At 39.3% G+C, this 14,335-nt stretch overlaps 2 protein-coding genes across 2 annotated transcripts; both read right to left on the bottom strand.

Moving 5' to 3' along the window:
• Positions 1 to 1,019: 1,019 nt before the first annotated feature.
• Positions 1,020 to 8,354, bottom strand: phc1 (polyhomeotic homolog 1). Its single transcript, XM_008431479.2, has 12 exons — positions 8,199 to 8,354; positions 5,567 to 5,691; positions 5,378 to 5,485; positions 5,099 to 5,164; positions 4,874 to 5,017; positions 4,285 to 4,449; positions 3,477 to 4,196; positions 3,227 to 3,359; positions 2,492 to 2,658; positions 1,674 to 1,737; positions 1,502 to 1,589; positions 1,020 to 1,383 (listed from the first exon to the last, which is right to left on the bottom strand). The coding sequence occupies exons 2-12, from the start codon at positions 5,681 to 5,683 to the stop codon at positions 1,170 to 1,172; spliced, it is 1,986 nt and encodes a 661-aa protein (XP_008429701.1). The 5' UTR covers positions 5,684 to 5,691; positions 8,199 to 8,354; the 3' UTR covers positions 1,020 to 1,169.
• Positions 8,355 to 9,308: 954 nt separating this feature from the next.
• On the bottom strand, positions 9,309 to 14,335 carry m6pr (mannose-6-phosphate receptor (cation dependent)). Its single transcript, XM_008431481.2, has 7 exons — positions 13,986 to 14,335; positions 12,801 to 12,973; positions 12,463 to 12,629; positions 12,181 to 12,290; positions 11,620 to 11,750; positions 11,410 to 11,536; positions 9,309 to 11,195 (listed from the first exon to the last, which is right to left on the bottom strand). Exons 1-7 carry the CDS (start codon positions 13,989 to 13,991, stop codon positions 11,073 to 11,075), a joined length of 837 nt encoding a protein of 278 aa, XP_008429703.1. The 5' UTR covers positions 13,992 to 14,335; the 3' UTR covers positions 9,309 to 11,072.

Here is a 14,335-nt window from a genome sequence, read left to right as displayed (position 1 = left end):
TTAGTTTCATTTGATTAATATTATCCTCTCTCGGTTTATTGCTATGTCCACTTTAGTTTCTTTCCTGTTGCTACATTTATTTGATCGTTTATTGACCATCAGTAATTTTCACTCATCACCTGCTGCGCCACCTATCGTCATGCGTTTCACATAATGTGTTGATTTTTTCACTGTTCAGCGTCGGATTCTCTGTTTTTATGTCATAATTCACATCTAGTTCGTCGCTCCGTTTTGTCCGCTTCTCGTGTTTCAGAGTTTTGCGCAATGTGCGCGGATTTTTTATTTATTTTTTAAATTTATTTATTTATTTTTAACTCCCTAAGATGCAGGGCGGTCGGGAAACATATCGATGGGAAAAAGGCAGACTTTTAAAACAACGGAAACAATTTCGGTGTTCTGATTATTGAAATATAAAAGTGCTGGTACCGTTGTTCCATCAAACCCGTTTCACGTCGGACCACTTACAGCTCCGTGTTAACGCTATAACATGAACTCTCTCTAACGTGGTATCACCCATGGAGGGATTTCTTTATTTAAATGGGCTCATTTTTCAGAGGGATACAAAGTCAGGATATCGTGATTTTAATAATTACATGTTTATTAGAGCAATTTTCTGTTGTCCTTCCATGGTTGCGGGCAGCTTTCAAACGAAAATAAAACATTTTTTAATATAAATTGCTGCTTTGACATGATCACAGAACTGCAAAAACATATGTAGCCTACATAAATACCAGACAAAGTGAATCACAGCAGCGTCATCAGCCGGTGTAACGCTGAACTGATGCGAAGCAGAGCTGCGCCATGAAGCTACAAACACTGAATAGAAGAAGAGCTGCCATCGATACAGCTGCAGCCAGGCATGATTTAATGTTACACAAAACAGTTTTACCAAGTTGCTCAAAGTCTAAACTGGTATTGTTGTGGATTTAAGGTGTAAAGTTTACCACTCGACCGAACGCCCCCCAAAGGCATCCCAGCGCCCCCCTTTTGTAAAAATGTCCGCCAGCGCCCCCTGCCGTCCTCTGAACGCCCCCTGGGGGGCGGCACCGCCCACGTTGAGAACCGCTAGTCTAATAGATCTAGAATGGAAAGCTTTTCCTATGATATATAGATTTCTAAAAATAATTTGGTGCTTCAAAATGTGAAATATGACTTTGCTTTTGTTTCATTTAAAAGTAGCAAGAAAAAAACAAAACAAAAAAAAATCTTACCTTGACAGAAAGATGCTTGCTCGATACTTTACTGTAGGTGCTATTTGAACTCCCCCTTCGGGAAGGACCTCTGCGTTTAGCAGAGTTTTCTGAGGGGTTTGGATGTAGCGGCGGCCCCCCACCGCTCCGCCCTCTGCTGGACTTGTAGTGCTGGCTGCAGCTTACGTTATACCTGAAGATCAACAGGGTAAGTCTGCAACAAGCTCCAGTAAATCACACTGGAGTTTGGGGGGGAATGAACACTTTTGCAAGGCAGTGTAACAGTATCTTTATGAGGAATGAAAGTGTACCTCTTTGCACAAGTGTTTGAACAGAACCGCTTTGATCCCCTGAACTGGCTGGCGGGAGCAAAGCATCCACAGTACTCACATTTCAACACTGAGAGATAAAAAGAAAATATGCAGAGCGCCGACCCGTAAAAAGAGAAAGAAAATCACAGTAAATACATTAATCTTTACTTACATGGAGGACCGTTCTCTGTGCGGCCAACCAGAGCAAAGTCTCTGTCTTTGAGCAGCCCAGCAACCTGCCAAACAACAGAGAAGTTAACAAGAAACCTACTTCTAGTGTTCCTACATATGTTTTATAAAGACAAAAAAAAAAAAACACCCCACTAACATTTGTTTGAAAATATACAAACCTTCACTGTACATTGAAAGAACCCAGAGGTAAAACAACAAGGAGAGAAATAAAAGAAAGCAAGGACACAAGGGTAAAAGGAGAAGGAAAGATAGTAGAAGAAGTGAGAGGAGGATGAAGGATGACACATGGAAGCAATTAATAAAGAAGAAGCAAAGAGAGGAGAAATGGGAGGAATGACAAAATGTTGGAAATAAAGACACAAGCAAGGAATAGAGATAGGATGCAGGGACGATTGGGAGGAAGGAAGAGAAAGCACTATAAAGAACAGAAAGGAAGAGAAAAAACAGAGGGAGGAAGGAAGGACGCAATGAAGAATGAAACAAGAGGGACAAGAGGAAAAAAATGGAAAGACACGAGGGACGTAGAAACAAAGGACAAAAAGCGATGACATAAGGGAGGGAGGATATGGACTAGGACACAGGAAGCATAAGAGAAATGAAGAAAGAATACAAAACAAATGGTGGATAGAAGGAAGGACACACTATTTAGACATATGGGGAAGGAATAAAATCTGAAAATACAAACTAATTTTGATTCAAATCAAATTCCAGATTTTCCCATAATTTCCAGGACTGAGTCAGAAACCTGCACCTTTCACCATAAAGTTTTAACATGCAGATCTGGCAGGGGTCGCTTACAGGGAAGGGCTCGGCTCCCTCTTGAATAACAAAGCCCTCGATGAGATGAGTGAGGACTTGAGGTTTGACCACGGCCTGAGGAACTTTGTCCCCATGGCCGCCTCTGGACAAGGGCAGAGGCAAGGACAAGGTCGGGGGCGCGGAGAACGTGGCGTCTACAGCGGGCGCTGAGGAGAAATGGAAGAGAGACTGAAACAATTTATCAACTAATCATGATTAATCGATTATTGAAATAATTGTCAACTAATTTAGCAAACAATCGTTAACTGAAGTGTACAAACTCAATAAAACACCATTTGATGAGAAGAAACAACATATTCAGAGAAGTAATTAAGCCACATTTGAACAAAATATTGTAAATTTTGTTATTATCTTTGATTTAAGATAACACCTTTATGTGTTAAAATGTTTAACCCCAAACTCTTCAAGAGGCATTTTAATGTTCACTAAAGAAATGCAATTGCTTTGCATTTTAGGCAATTAAATGTTTATTTTCTAATTAAAAAAAAAAAATGAAATAATTTGTTTATTTCCATATGTTAACATATTTCACACATTATACAGAAAAAGCTTAAATAGTTTAATAAAAAAATTGCAGAATGTGCCAGTTAATCAATTAATCGTCTGAATAATCAACAGATTGATCAATTACAAAAATAACTGTCAGTCGCAGCCATAAATGGATGATATAAAGTTGAGAGAAACTCAAGTGAATCGATGGTGAACTGGTATTACCCGAGTCCTTTGTGGGGGCAGGAGATAAAGGAGGAGCTGCATCCTTCATGGGGGCAGAATCTGATGCTTCCGACGTCTCATTTGGTGCATCACTCTCAGACTTTCTCTTCAGAGAGCCGACCAACGGCTTTGCCTGAAAGCATGTGAATAAAAAAAAAAAAACACACATTATGAGACACCAGTTATCACTTTTTTTAAAAAATTTTATTTAAACACAAAGCTTGAGCAGAGCAGTTCGTCCTGATCTTACCATGGCAGCATTGCTGGGGACTGAGCTAACCGCCGCACCAGACGGACTCTCCAGAGCCGCGTTGCTCCGCGCCTGAGCCAAAGCCACAGCTTGTGCATTTCCTGCCAAGCCCTGCCTGGCTCCCACCAGCTGGACCGGGATGTGTGGAGGGTTATGACCCCCGGCGTTAGCCTGACTGTTGCTTGGTGGCGCTGGCAGTATGGGAGGCGGCTGCCGAGGCGACAGCTGAATGGGTAAACGGTGTCCCTGAGCCGTCTTGGGCTGTATGGGGACGAGACCCTTTTCCATGTTAGCGTTGGCCTGCTGAAGGGGCTGCACCACCAGAGTCTGTGGGTTCATGCTGGCCTTCGGGGCCACAGAACCGATTGGGTAGCCCTGGGTGGAGGTAGTGACATTTGAAGTGGGCACCAGGATGACGGGAGAAGACGGGGCCAGGAGGAGCTGAGAGAGGGGGAGCGCTGGGGATGAGGAAGAGGAGGACGGGGCCACAGTGGCTGCAGGGGCCACAGTCATGGCAGCCTGGTTCCCAGCCTTCACAGTCAGAGTGCTGGAGGCAGACGGCTGGTTAAAGCCGGCTTTAGCCATCTGCTGCTGCTGAGAGAAAGTCTGCTGCTGCTGCTGAGCGAGAGGAAAGCTGCCGGCATCCTTCCTCTCTGCATTTTCAGCCTTTACAGCGACGGCTTTGGCGTTAGAGGCACAGTGTAGAGCCAGGTTCTGCACCTGGGAAGCAGAGAGACCAGACATTTATGGTGAAACAGAGTCTTCCCTGAGCTGTGGCGCCGGAGACTGATCTTTAAATAGAGCAGACCTGGTCGTTGTCAGCCTGGGCACATGTAGTGGTGGAAGCAGTGTCATGCTGTTGCTGCTGCTGGGGTTGTGTTTGTGTCTGAGCTACCGTCGCTACGGCGGCGGTTGTCCCGCCGGGCATGAAGATGAGCTGAGAGGTAAGCGGATTCCTTAGAGAGCGGTTCACCTACGCAAAGACAAGAAGATGTGATCAGATCGTCTCCTAACCACATGAGGAAGAACTTGTAGGACTCAAAAACTGCTTATTGCCCTGGTTTTGATGTACTTACACTAGACTAGTTAACCAAATACTAGGATTCTTCACAGTTTCATATCGGCTTCAGTTAAACACCCCACAATCTAGGGCTGCATCACTATCAGTATAAAAAAAACTATTAACTTAAACGGAAAGCCAAGGTGAACAAGAACATTTTTTAGTTTACTTTTCATTTTTTCTGCCCTCATGTCTTCAGGAAGATAGGTCCATAATTTACGGCAGCAGGAAGAAAATGATGCGTCAGAGTGAGGCTTAACTCTCCCTTTAGATACAAACTGAACGTAGAACACATAAATCTAGTTATTGGTAGCATGCGTGTGCATTTTAAACTCACCCTGAGATACATCTGCCCCTGTCCTGCAGAGTTTCCACCCAACAGCACTGACTGGTTGAGAGCCGTTGTTGTTGCAGACGTAGCCGGACCGTGTGGACGAGGACTGCTCATAGTCCCACCGGCAGATGTAGTGCTTAAATTAACCTGCAGGAAGCAGAAAAAAAATACAGGTTTCTATAAAGTCATGAAAGATTAATCCTTAAAATTTTCAACGAATAAACTTACAGTGGTGGGAGCCGGGGAAATGCTGTTACTTGGTGTATTGGACTGGCGGCTAGCTGCCAGTGTGGCCTGGTTTAAAAAGGGAAAGCAAAACCAAGTAAAAATCAGGTTAAATGTAATGTAGCTAATTTAAAGACATAAATAGCAAAATGCTGGGCAAAGAAAAAACTATAAAGCGTTCATAATCAGCACATCCAATCAGGTAAGCTGAAGAAATAATAATTAAAAAAAACTTTTATTGGGGGATGTTTTCTCACGCAATGATTGCTGTCATAACTGTACCTGTTGCACAGCAAAGTTTTGTAGTTGGGCCGTGTTGATCTGCTGCTGCAGCATGAGCTGCTGGAAGTACTGGGCTGCATTAGGTTGTCTCTGCAGAGCTTGGAGAGCCTAGACAAAAACAACAACAACAAAAAAAGCATTGACATAAACGGACATTTTTTACACATCAGTTTATAAGCAATCTCTCACCTGTACAGCTTGTCTCTCATACAAAGACATGCGGGCGATCTGGGGTGCCCGGGAGTTCCCGCTCGTCTGAGGGTTTCCGTTTGTGCTGCTTGTGTTTTGGTCTTCGCCTGATTCCATGCTTGCTACTAGAAACCAAAAAAAAAACCAAACTCAATGATTGGAAAGGATTACAAAAAGTTTCTACTCTTGGTACCCATGTATACTTAAAAGCTGTAACAATATTAATAAGACACCTTGTTAGAAAAGGCACAACCAATAATAGCAAATGGAACCTAAAATTTTTTTTTACTTAAAATGTATATAGCTTTTTACAATAAATTATTAGGATTATTTTTTCTAATTTAATTTTAATCAAGTAACCACTTTACATTTTGGTTTGTTATCCTTTCATCTATACTTCAATAAAATAGCTAAAAGTATTTTCATTTTGCCAAACTTCCTGAGTAAAATGGAAAACAGCTGCATGGGTCTAAAGGAATGCCAAGTTGCAGAAGCAAATACATTGTGCACACCGTTGTAGCGAATAGGCAAGATGGTTTAGTGATATAAGAAAAGTTTATAGTTTCTGATTCATGTTTTCAGATCAAAAGGTTCAGGAGCTCTGAGACTTATTTTAGGGTTAGAGAACTAGATGGAGGGAAAACAGCTGGTTTTCTCTGGTAAATCAATGAGCAATGGCCCATGGATGAAATACCAAAAACAAATCAAAGAAAATGTTTCATACATTTGTCATAGTTTCAATCTTTCTTTAAAAATAACTGATATTAATAACCAAATCTCTAATAAAATACCTGCAGCCGCCTCAATAAGGAGTTCAGTGTAGAACCAAACAGGTCAAATAAAGTTTCAGATTGCTAAAATGTTCAATTGGAGGCTCAACCTAAGGGCGACATTGTGATTCTTGTTATGAAATCACTGTGCAATAACTTTGAGGAAGTGCCAAAGTTTATAAAAAAAAAGTGCAACATGATGCAATTTCTTTATTTCAAACAGAAAAGCAACATTTATTCCATCTGCTGATAAAGTGTAGAATAATAATTGTAGTTATTTTGCTGTCTTAATATATGAACAATTAATTCAGACGTTTTAAAAATCTTTGCCTCTCTGGCCTTCATAGAACAGCACAAGTAGATGTTAGTGGTTTAATTAGTCAGGCTCTGGTGGAGCCGCAGACGGCTGATAAACAGACCAGCCTGCAGCTTTCCAAGTGTTTAAAACCAGCCACGCTTGATAAAAGTCACAAGTTTCTACCATTGTCGATCTTATTCACATTCAGAAATAAATCCGGAAAGCCAAACTTCCAAGTAAGGGAAAATGTAGGAACCCTCCTTTGGTCAGCTGACGGGCAGTGCCCAGCAACTATGTGGTTTATTTAACCAGGTAAGTCAGTAAAAAAAACAATAAATCATTTTCTGTGATGACTTGGCTAATAGACAGCTGAAGTATACAAACTTCTTCTTCTTTTTTGTTACAAGAATACAATTTATAAAAGATTGTTTTAATAGACATTAGAAACAGTGATTCTAGTCTGAGACTTGTACGTAATTAGTTTCTGAAGCTAATTTTGTTTGAGACATGCTGTCTTTCAGCCAGCTGACAGTAAGTGGGGAGGGGAAGTGGTCCTCTAATCTGCTCACTAGGCAGCTGAGAAAACTTTGGCCACTCCAGAACTTTCTCTGGTATCTCGTTAAGAGGTGACATGAAGCAGAGCAGAGGAGTGATATGATTGATTTGTTTTGTTTTTTTGAGTCTTTTAAAACCTTTGAAACCTCTGAGTACATCATTATCACTAGCCAACCAATGCACAATCTGTCACATAAACTCAATCATAAAGTACTCTGCTTGATTTAACAGTTTACCAAACTAACTTTTTTTGAAAATGTAAAAGAAAATAGAGTCAAAAAACAGTTATATTTCCTAATAATTTATTACTTTTCAATTTTTTTTATAAAAACCTGGAAAAAAAGATGAATCAAACTCCTTACTTTCCAATCCTTTCAATACTGTAGATAGAAACCACCGACACAAACTGCTACAATCAATATAATTATAGTGCTGAAATTACAGAACAAACGCTTTTAGCGTCTTCATGATTAAGTACATTAAAGCTTTAACAGAGGTGGTGTGTGTTATTCTTTACTTCAACTCCTAAGGCAATAAACAAAGATGTAAATATGAGCGCTTTCCCCGCCACAATCAGATCTAAAATAACTGTAAAAAGCAACTGGTATTGTGATGTTTTCATTAGCAAATAAGATGTAAACATTTTAGGTGGATATGCGCAAAAGAGCACTTAATGAAACTTCATAAGATCACGAAAAACCCAGCTTTTCATCCATCGGTGGCTAACTCTTGCTACTTAGTTATTCTTCCACTCAGTTATTTGCCCTAATTATAACGTTTGAATTGGGATACATGTTGTAAAAGCATCCGAATATTAGAAACAATGTCTTTGGGTATAAACATTTGAAAGCACTGACAAAGAAAGAAAACATTTGACGTTAACTAGTAGTTATACATATGCTAACACCAGTTAGCAACATTAGCTGATTTCAACAGGCAGAAAGTCAGCAACTGTAGCTCTTCCAACAGTTCCTTTGGTCTGTAAATTTTTGTTTATTCAAGTGCTTACCTTTCGTGAGGCTTGTCTGTCCTTTTCACAGAATATACACGCATGAAAGTGGTCCTAATTTGTCTTTTACACTGGGAACAACGACTGAGCCTTTGAGGATTTTTGCCTGCAGTGAAACCCCGCCCCCTGCCACTCTTTTTCTTTTCTTCTGTTTGTACACTTTAGGGGGCCTCTAGAGGGCGCTATGGCGCAACTGACCTGTGAATGGACATTAGACATGGGCTGAGAGATCATAGGGAGGATCAAATAAAGTTGTTGGCGGGAGTTTTTTTAGATCATAAGAAACTCGGTTGACCTATTTTACCTGAAACTGGTCGGAAAAAAAACTTATAACCACCTCATGAAGCGGGAAAACTTTGGACTGTGTATTATTTCTTGAGACTTTAAATGATGAATAGTGACCCCTGCTGGCCAAACATATTACGGAAAGACAGATTTTACCTTTTTGTCTCAGTGAGAAAGTGTACGAGGAAAGTCGAAGAAAAAAAAACATATATAAACCGATTAAGGGGTAATATACGTCCTAAGAAAAGAAAATGCTGTTATTAAAAAAAAAAGCATAGAATTATCTGATTCAGAAAAATATGCTAATGTGTAGAATAATTTAAACATGTACAAAAATGCATATTTTCTCATAAAAAAATAAACTATTTGCAAGAAATGAAAAAAACTGCAGTAACAGGGATGTGCCCGTAATAGCAGTAAAATTATTTGAAATAAGAAAAAGTCTGCAAATACAATTAAGGATATAAACAGAGTATGTTGGGTGTAGTGAGGATTATAGTCAAAATAGCTTATGAGATGAAGTATCTGCAGTAAGACACCATTTCTTTGCAAACTTATCAGTTCTGTTTATACTCTGTCTTCATTTTAGTTTTCTTTTTAAAAGCTGGATAACTCATTGAGCAAACTTAAGGAGTAAAAAATAAAAAAAACTATTAGGCATAATCCTGAATGCTTTAAAACCACGAAGAAAGCACAGACTGTCCAAAGGAAAAGCTTCCATTCTACTGAATCATTTCCCAGTACCACTTTCAAAAAAAAAAAAAAAATCATTTAAGTGTGGTGCAACTCAAGAAAAACACTAAATAAGAGATTGAAACATTTACATCACACTTTACTGTAACAGTTATCAAACTGGATGCATTTTTATTTACTTCAAACACAAGTGATACAATTTTTACCAGAGAATACAGGAGACAATTCACTGAACTAAAAAAAATAGGCCATTAGTAAACTGTGACAAAACAAAGCAGGAAAATTTGTTTCCGCCTACTGAGTGAAATTCCAAAACACTCTACTTTTGTTTTCACCAGTAATTTATGTAAAAAATTTATAAACCTTATGAATGATATCCTCAAAACTAACATTTTCAATATATTAATAGAGAGTACAGCAGGAGACGTCACTGCCACTTCTAACGTTTTAAAATAGAAGCAAAAAACTGCAGTTAGAAGGTTTTGGTCAAACTTAAGAGAAAACAAAAGTCGGTAAGCGTACGACTATGTCTGTTGCTTAGGTTAACAATTACAATGTCGGCAGTCAGGAAAGTTTCAACATTGGATATCGGACATTGTCAATGTTCATTCATATTATCAAAATACAATAATAAACAGCATACCACATTTCAGAAATCAACAAAAACATAGTCAGTGCCACCAATATTTATGTATAATGGTAACGCTGCTAGTCAGTGCCTACAATATAAATCATAGGGGTCCTTGCACAACCTTTCTAAAAATTATATTTATAACCCAGAGAAACGAAAGCAAAATATTACAAAATAAAATTTCAAAGAAACTTATCATTTTTCAAAAGTGTAAATGAATACTGTGGGTTCAGTTTTCATTTTCGGTTTACATTTGTTATACAGAAACATCCTGGGTTACCTCTAATTGTGAAACTGGTGATTTAGTAAAAAACACTTATTTTCCCAACTCAACAGAAGCACTGAAAGAACAAAAAAACAAACAAAAAGGGTTTGATTATTTCTAGGATTATGCTGTTGTAATAAAAAACTAATTTCTTTGAATGTTTCTTTACAAATCTTTACCAGGGGTGCCAATTACTGTGGTCGGCGCTGAACAAACAGTTTTAAATTGTCCATCAGCACTAAATAGGAAAACAATCATGTTTTTAATTTTATTAAAGATGCATTGCACCTCTTTGACCTGTGTAGATTAAAAACGTGACACGTTCACCTGACACCGTCATTGACTACTACACAAAATATCTGAACTAATGTAGAAACTTTTCTTTGTACTTCTGGGGGGGAAAAAATAAAGCAGACTAATACATTTGCATAAGCTTTGGTTTTTTTTGCACTGCTCTCTAGATGTGCAGCAAGGCTGTATTGTACTGTCACTGTGCTAAGAGCTGAAAAGGTACATTCACAATTCGGTCAAACTAACCCTTTACACAAGTATAATTATCTGGTATAGCCTGCAGCAAGCATTACCTAAACAGAAACCAGACTGGCACTGCCTGCACATCCATAAAATGACCGTCATCAGTTAAGTAGAAACATCATAAAACATAACCAGTGAGTTTGCGTTACAAATTAATTAAATCCTTCCTTTTTCCATCTGATTTCCACAGAAAAGCAAGGATTTGTCTTTCTAATGTGTGAGTCACTCCTTTGGATGAATTTAAACTGAAACTGAAATGTTTTGAGTAGGAAAGGAGACATGGCCTTCTGCCTTTTAGGAACCTTCTCAGAGCCACAAGTCTAAAATACAAGCAAGGTTTCAACAGGGGACTGACTCATTCCAGGCAAAGAAAACACACTTGTGTGCACCAGTAATTTTATCTAAGCTTCCAAAGCATAACCTGTCACACAGTGAAAATGTATGCCATGTTTCTGACATACTAAGGTCACATAGGTAGTAAGTGGTCGTCTCTCTCTTCTGGCTCTTCGTCTAAAGCGTCAGCCGACACGCCTCGGTAAGCTGGAGCCTCCTCTCGATTTTTCGAACGGCACACGAAGTCGCAGCCATCCTGTAACGAAACAATAAAAAAAATTAAAAAAAAGAAGAAATGTTTACTTACACTGCAAAATACTTGTATCCCTTAAACATTTTCATAGTGTTCTCATTACAACAATCTTCAGCGTGTTTTATGGGATTTTATGCGATAGATCAACAAAACATACTGCAGAGTTGTGAAGTAGAAAAAACAGTTTGTTTTTTTTTGTAAGATAGATAAATCGTACCGCTGAAAGGTTTCCAACTTCCACCCAGAAAGCATAATTTGGGAATTGTTCCATCCCTTTGGCTCCAACAATCAGCCGTTGGTAGAGGAAGCCGCCAATGAGGTAAACGGCCACAAGGCAGAAACCACTGGAAGAAGACAAACCTTCCAATCAGCATTTCTGATTGAAGTCTGGGAAGTCTATGTGCCTTTGTGACATGTCTTTACGTACATGATGAGTATTATGGAGCCTGCACTCAGCTGGGATTGAACAGGAGGGCACACTGCACTGGAGTCCAGCTCAAACAGGTAAAAGCAATCTTTCGGCCTTTCACTGTCTTCCAGAATAGCTTCCAAGTCACCCTAAAAACAAGAGGACAAGGTAAGTTAGGGTTTTCGTTCCCTCACCTGGAAAACATTTACAGAAAGAAATATTTCCCGGCAGCAAAAGTCCATTGGCAGTGACTGAAATGCAACCCTTAATTTAGAGTTTACTGGAAACAAACATGCGTCTTCACTTCCAGGATAAAAAAAAAAAAAAAAAACAGTGTTGAAATTTACTCTGAAAGCAAACCTACGTGTGTAAAGCAAGTTAGTGCACGTTTCTCATCCTTCCACTCTGATACAATTCTGAATCACTGTATTATAAAGTAATGGAAAATGGTGGATTCAATTTCAGATCAACAAGCCTGAAACAACATGCCACCATAAAAAAAATTTATACATTTTTTTGAATTAAAAGAATTGAAAATGTAAATACACAAAGCACAACTCATATGTGTTTTTTTTTTACCGCCTCTTTGTTTTTGTTGCAGGAGATCATGATAATGGCCCTTCTGTCTTCGTGGCTGCAGTGCTCATCATATTTTTCCCCATCATAGTAGCGCAGCATCACCCAGTCACCTCAAAGGTAAGAAGAAAAAAAAAAAGTAAAAACAGCAAAAATTATTGAATGTCTCAAATTCTTCACATGTACATTTCTGATGGTTTGTCTCCTTACATGACACTATTCAAAAATAGTTAAATGCACACAAAATGAAACTAAAATCAGGTTTAATAAATTGCAAAGTCTTACTGCCGCCAATGGCCTCGGTCGAGGTGTATAAGCCAATGATTGTGGGTTTATCCTGCGAGCCGGTCTTCTTCTGAATAACTCCCGCATTTGGAACCCCTCCTGCATCTCCACACAGCTGGAACACATACGTGTAGTTTCCCTTTTCTTCAGTGACCACCACTGACAAGCTGCCAACGTGAGAACATGAAGTTGGGAGCCGTTAACCATTACTGTAAGACCGAACACTAAAAACAACAAAGCAGCAAACCCAGAGCAGATGCAATGCTTTGGATTTAATAATATATTCCTTGAATATCAATATGATTTTACATCAATGGGCAGGATGCTGCTAAACTTACTTTCTGTGGGCCAGAGGTTCCAGTTGCTCAAGGACTTTCCTTTGTGATGCTGATTCGTGGCGTAGTTTGCAGGCCTTGGTGCCATCCCCGGCGAACACACCGTTTCTACACAGCAGCAGCTGAGTCAAGATGGCCCACAACAAGACAGAACCTCGCATGGGAATTCTGAACAGCTAGAACAGAAAGAAAAAGCAACTCTCAAGTATATTCTGAATCACTGTATTACACAACTTTTAGTGTCTTGATAAGCCCAAAAAAGTAAAGGAAAGCGGTGGATTAAATTTAATCTCAACAAGCCTGAAACAACATGCCATGTTCTTAATTTATAACAGGTTGTACTGAGGTTTTGCAGATGTCAGGGTTTTAAAATTCCAAAATCATCCGTCATACTTAAAGTTACCACAGTTAAAGTCTGTGGATCTATGACACATGGAGTACCTTGATGCCTCTTCCGCACCTTTTGCGTCACACTTTGTGCACAAAGTTAATTTCATCCACACCACCTCATAGATGAAGGAGGTGGATGGTACCCGACAACACTGGGCTTTCAGGGAGAACCAAGGTACACCCTGGACAGATTGCCAGTCCACCACAAGGCAACAGAGACACACACACACATACAGACAATTTAGACTATTCAGTTGACCAAACAGTCATGTGTTTGGACGGTGGGGAGAAGCCAGAGTCCGTGGAAAGAATCAATGCATGCATGCACAGAGGGGGAGGAAAACATGCAGGACCACAAGATTCAAACCCAGGACCTTCTTACTACCAACTATTCTGCCATAGATCCCCCAAATTAACTTTAAAAAGATTTTTATTGAGATCCACCTGCATTTGGACAAATTATGCTTAAAATAGACCCAAATTACGCAGTTTTTGTTTTGATCCTCCAAAACAGAAGTCTAATATGGCTCCATTCTGAATACACAAAATTAGAGCAAACCACAAGTGCAAAAAAAAAAAAAAGTAAGCAATAATCTTAATATGTACCACATTGATGAAAACTTCTATAAAACTAATGCAGCCATGTCACCCCATCGTCTGGATGTAAATGCAAATTAGCTTATAAGGTCAAGTCATCATACCTAAGCATGTGATTTTTCTTCCTCCACATGAGAAATCGATTTTTGCCATTAGTTACCACTTCAAAAGCCTAGGTTTTTATCAATGCCTTCCACTTACCTTCATGGCCTCCTTTGCTGTAAATCAGTGGAGGAAAAACTGTCTTACTAATGCTTAATACTTGCTTTTTAAACTGTAGTCAGAATAAGTTGCAATGAGCTTCCTCACGCTAACGTCGCTTCCTGGTTTACTTAACCAACATTAAACCGCATTTATATCATGCAAACAATGTAAATTAAAGGTTAAATTGGATTTCGGACACCTCTGCTGACGCTGTTACTGTTGCCCTGGAGAGTTAATAGGTTTTCTTTTAAGTCGTGTTGAAGTGTGATTTTTAAGATGCTAACAGGCTACAGGCAGCAGCGTAATGCGGAAATGAAACTAAACACAAACACGCGCATGTGACCGAA

This window comes from Poecilia reticulata, linkage group LG16 (assembly GCF_000633615.1).
Source record: "Poecilia reticulata strain Guanapo linkage group LG16, Guppy_female_1.0+MT, whole genome shotgun sequence".
In the NCBI taxonomy this organism is placed as follows: Eukaryota; Metazoa; Chordata; class Actinopteri; order Cyprinodontiformes; family Poeciliidae; genus Poecilia; species Poecilia reticulata.
This window is presented reverse-complemented; position numbering and strand designations above follow the sequence as displayed.

Coding starts and splice junctions, on each gene's coding strand:
- phc1 (XM_008431479.2), bottom strand. CDS start 5,683: ATGGAATCAGGCGAAGACCAAAACACAAGCAGCACAAACGGAAACCCT. Junction 5,486..5,566: donor ATGAGAGACAAGCTGTACAG/GTGAGAGATTGC, acceptor GTTTTTGTCTAG/GCTCTCCAAGCTCTGCAGAG. Junction 1,738..2,491: donor AGGGAGCCGAGCCCTTCCCT/GTAAGCGACCCC, acceptor GTTGTTTGGCAG/GTTGCTGGGCTGCTCAAAGA.
- m6pr (XM_008431481.2), bottom strand. Junction 12,630..12,800: donor GAACCTCTGGCCCACAGAAA/GTAAGTTTAGCA, acceptor TCACGTTGGCAG/CTTGTCAGTGGTGGTCACTG. Junction 12,291..12,462: donor GACCGAGGCCATTGGCGGCA/GTAAGACTTTGC, acceptor CTTACCTTTGAG/GTGACTGGGTGATGCTGCGC.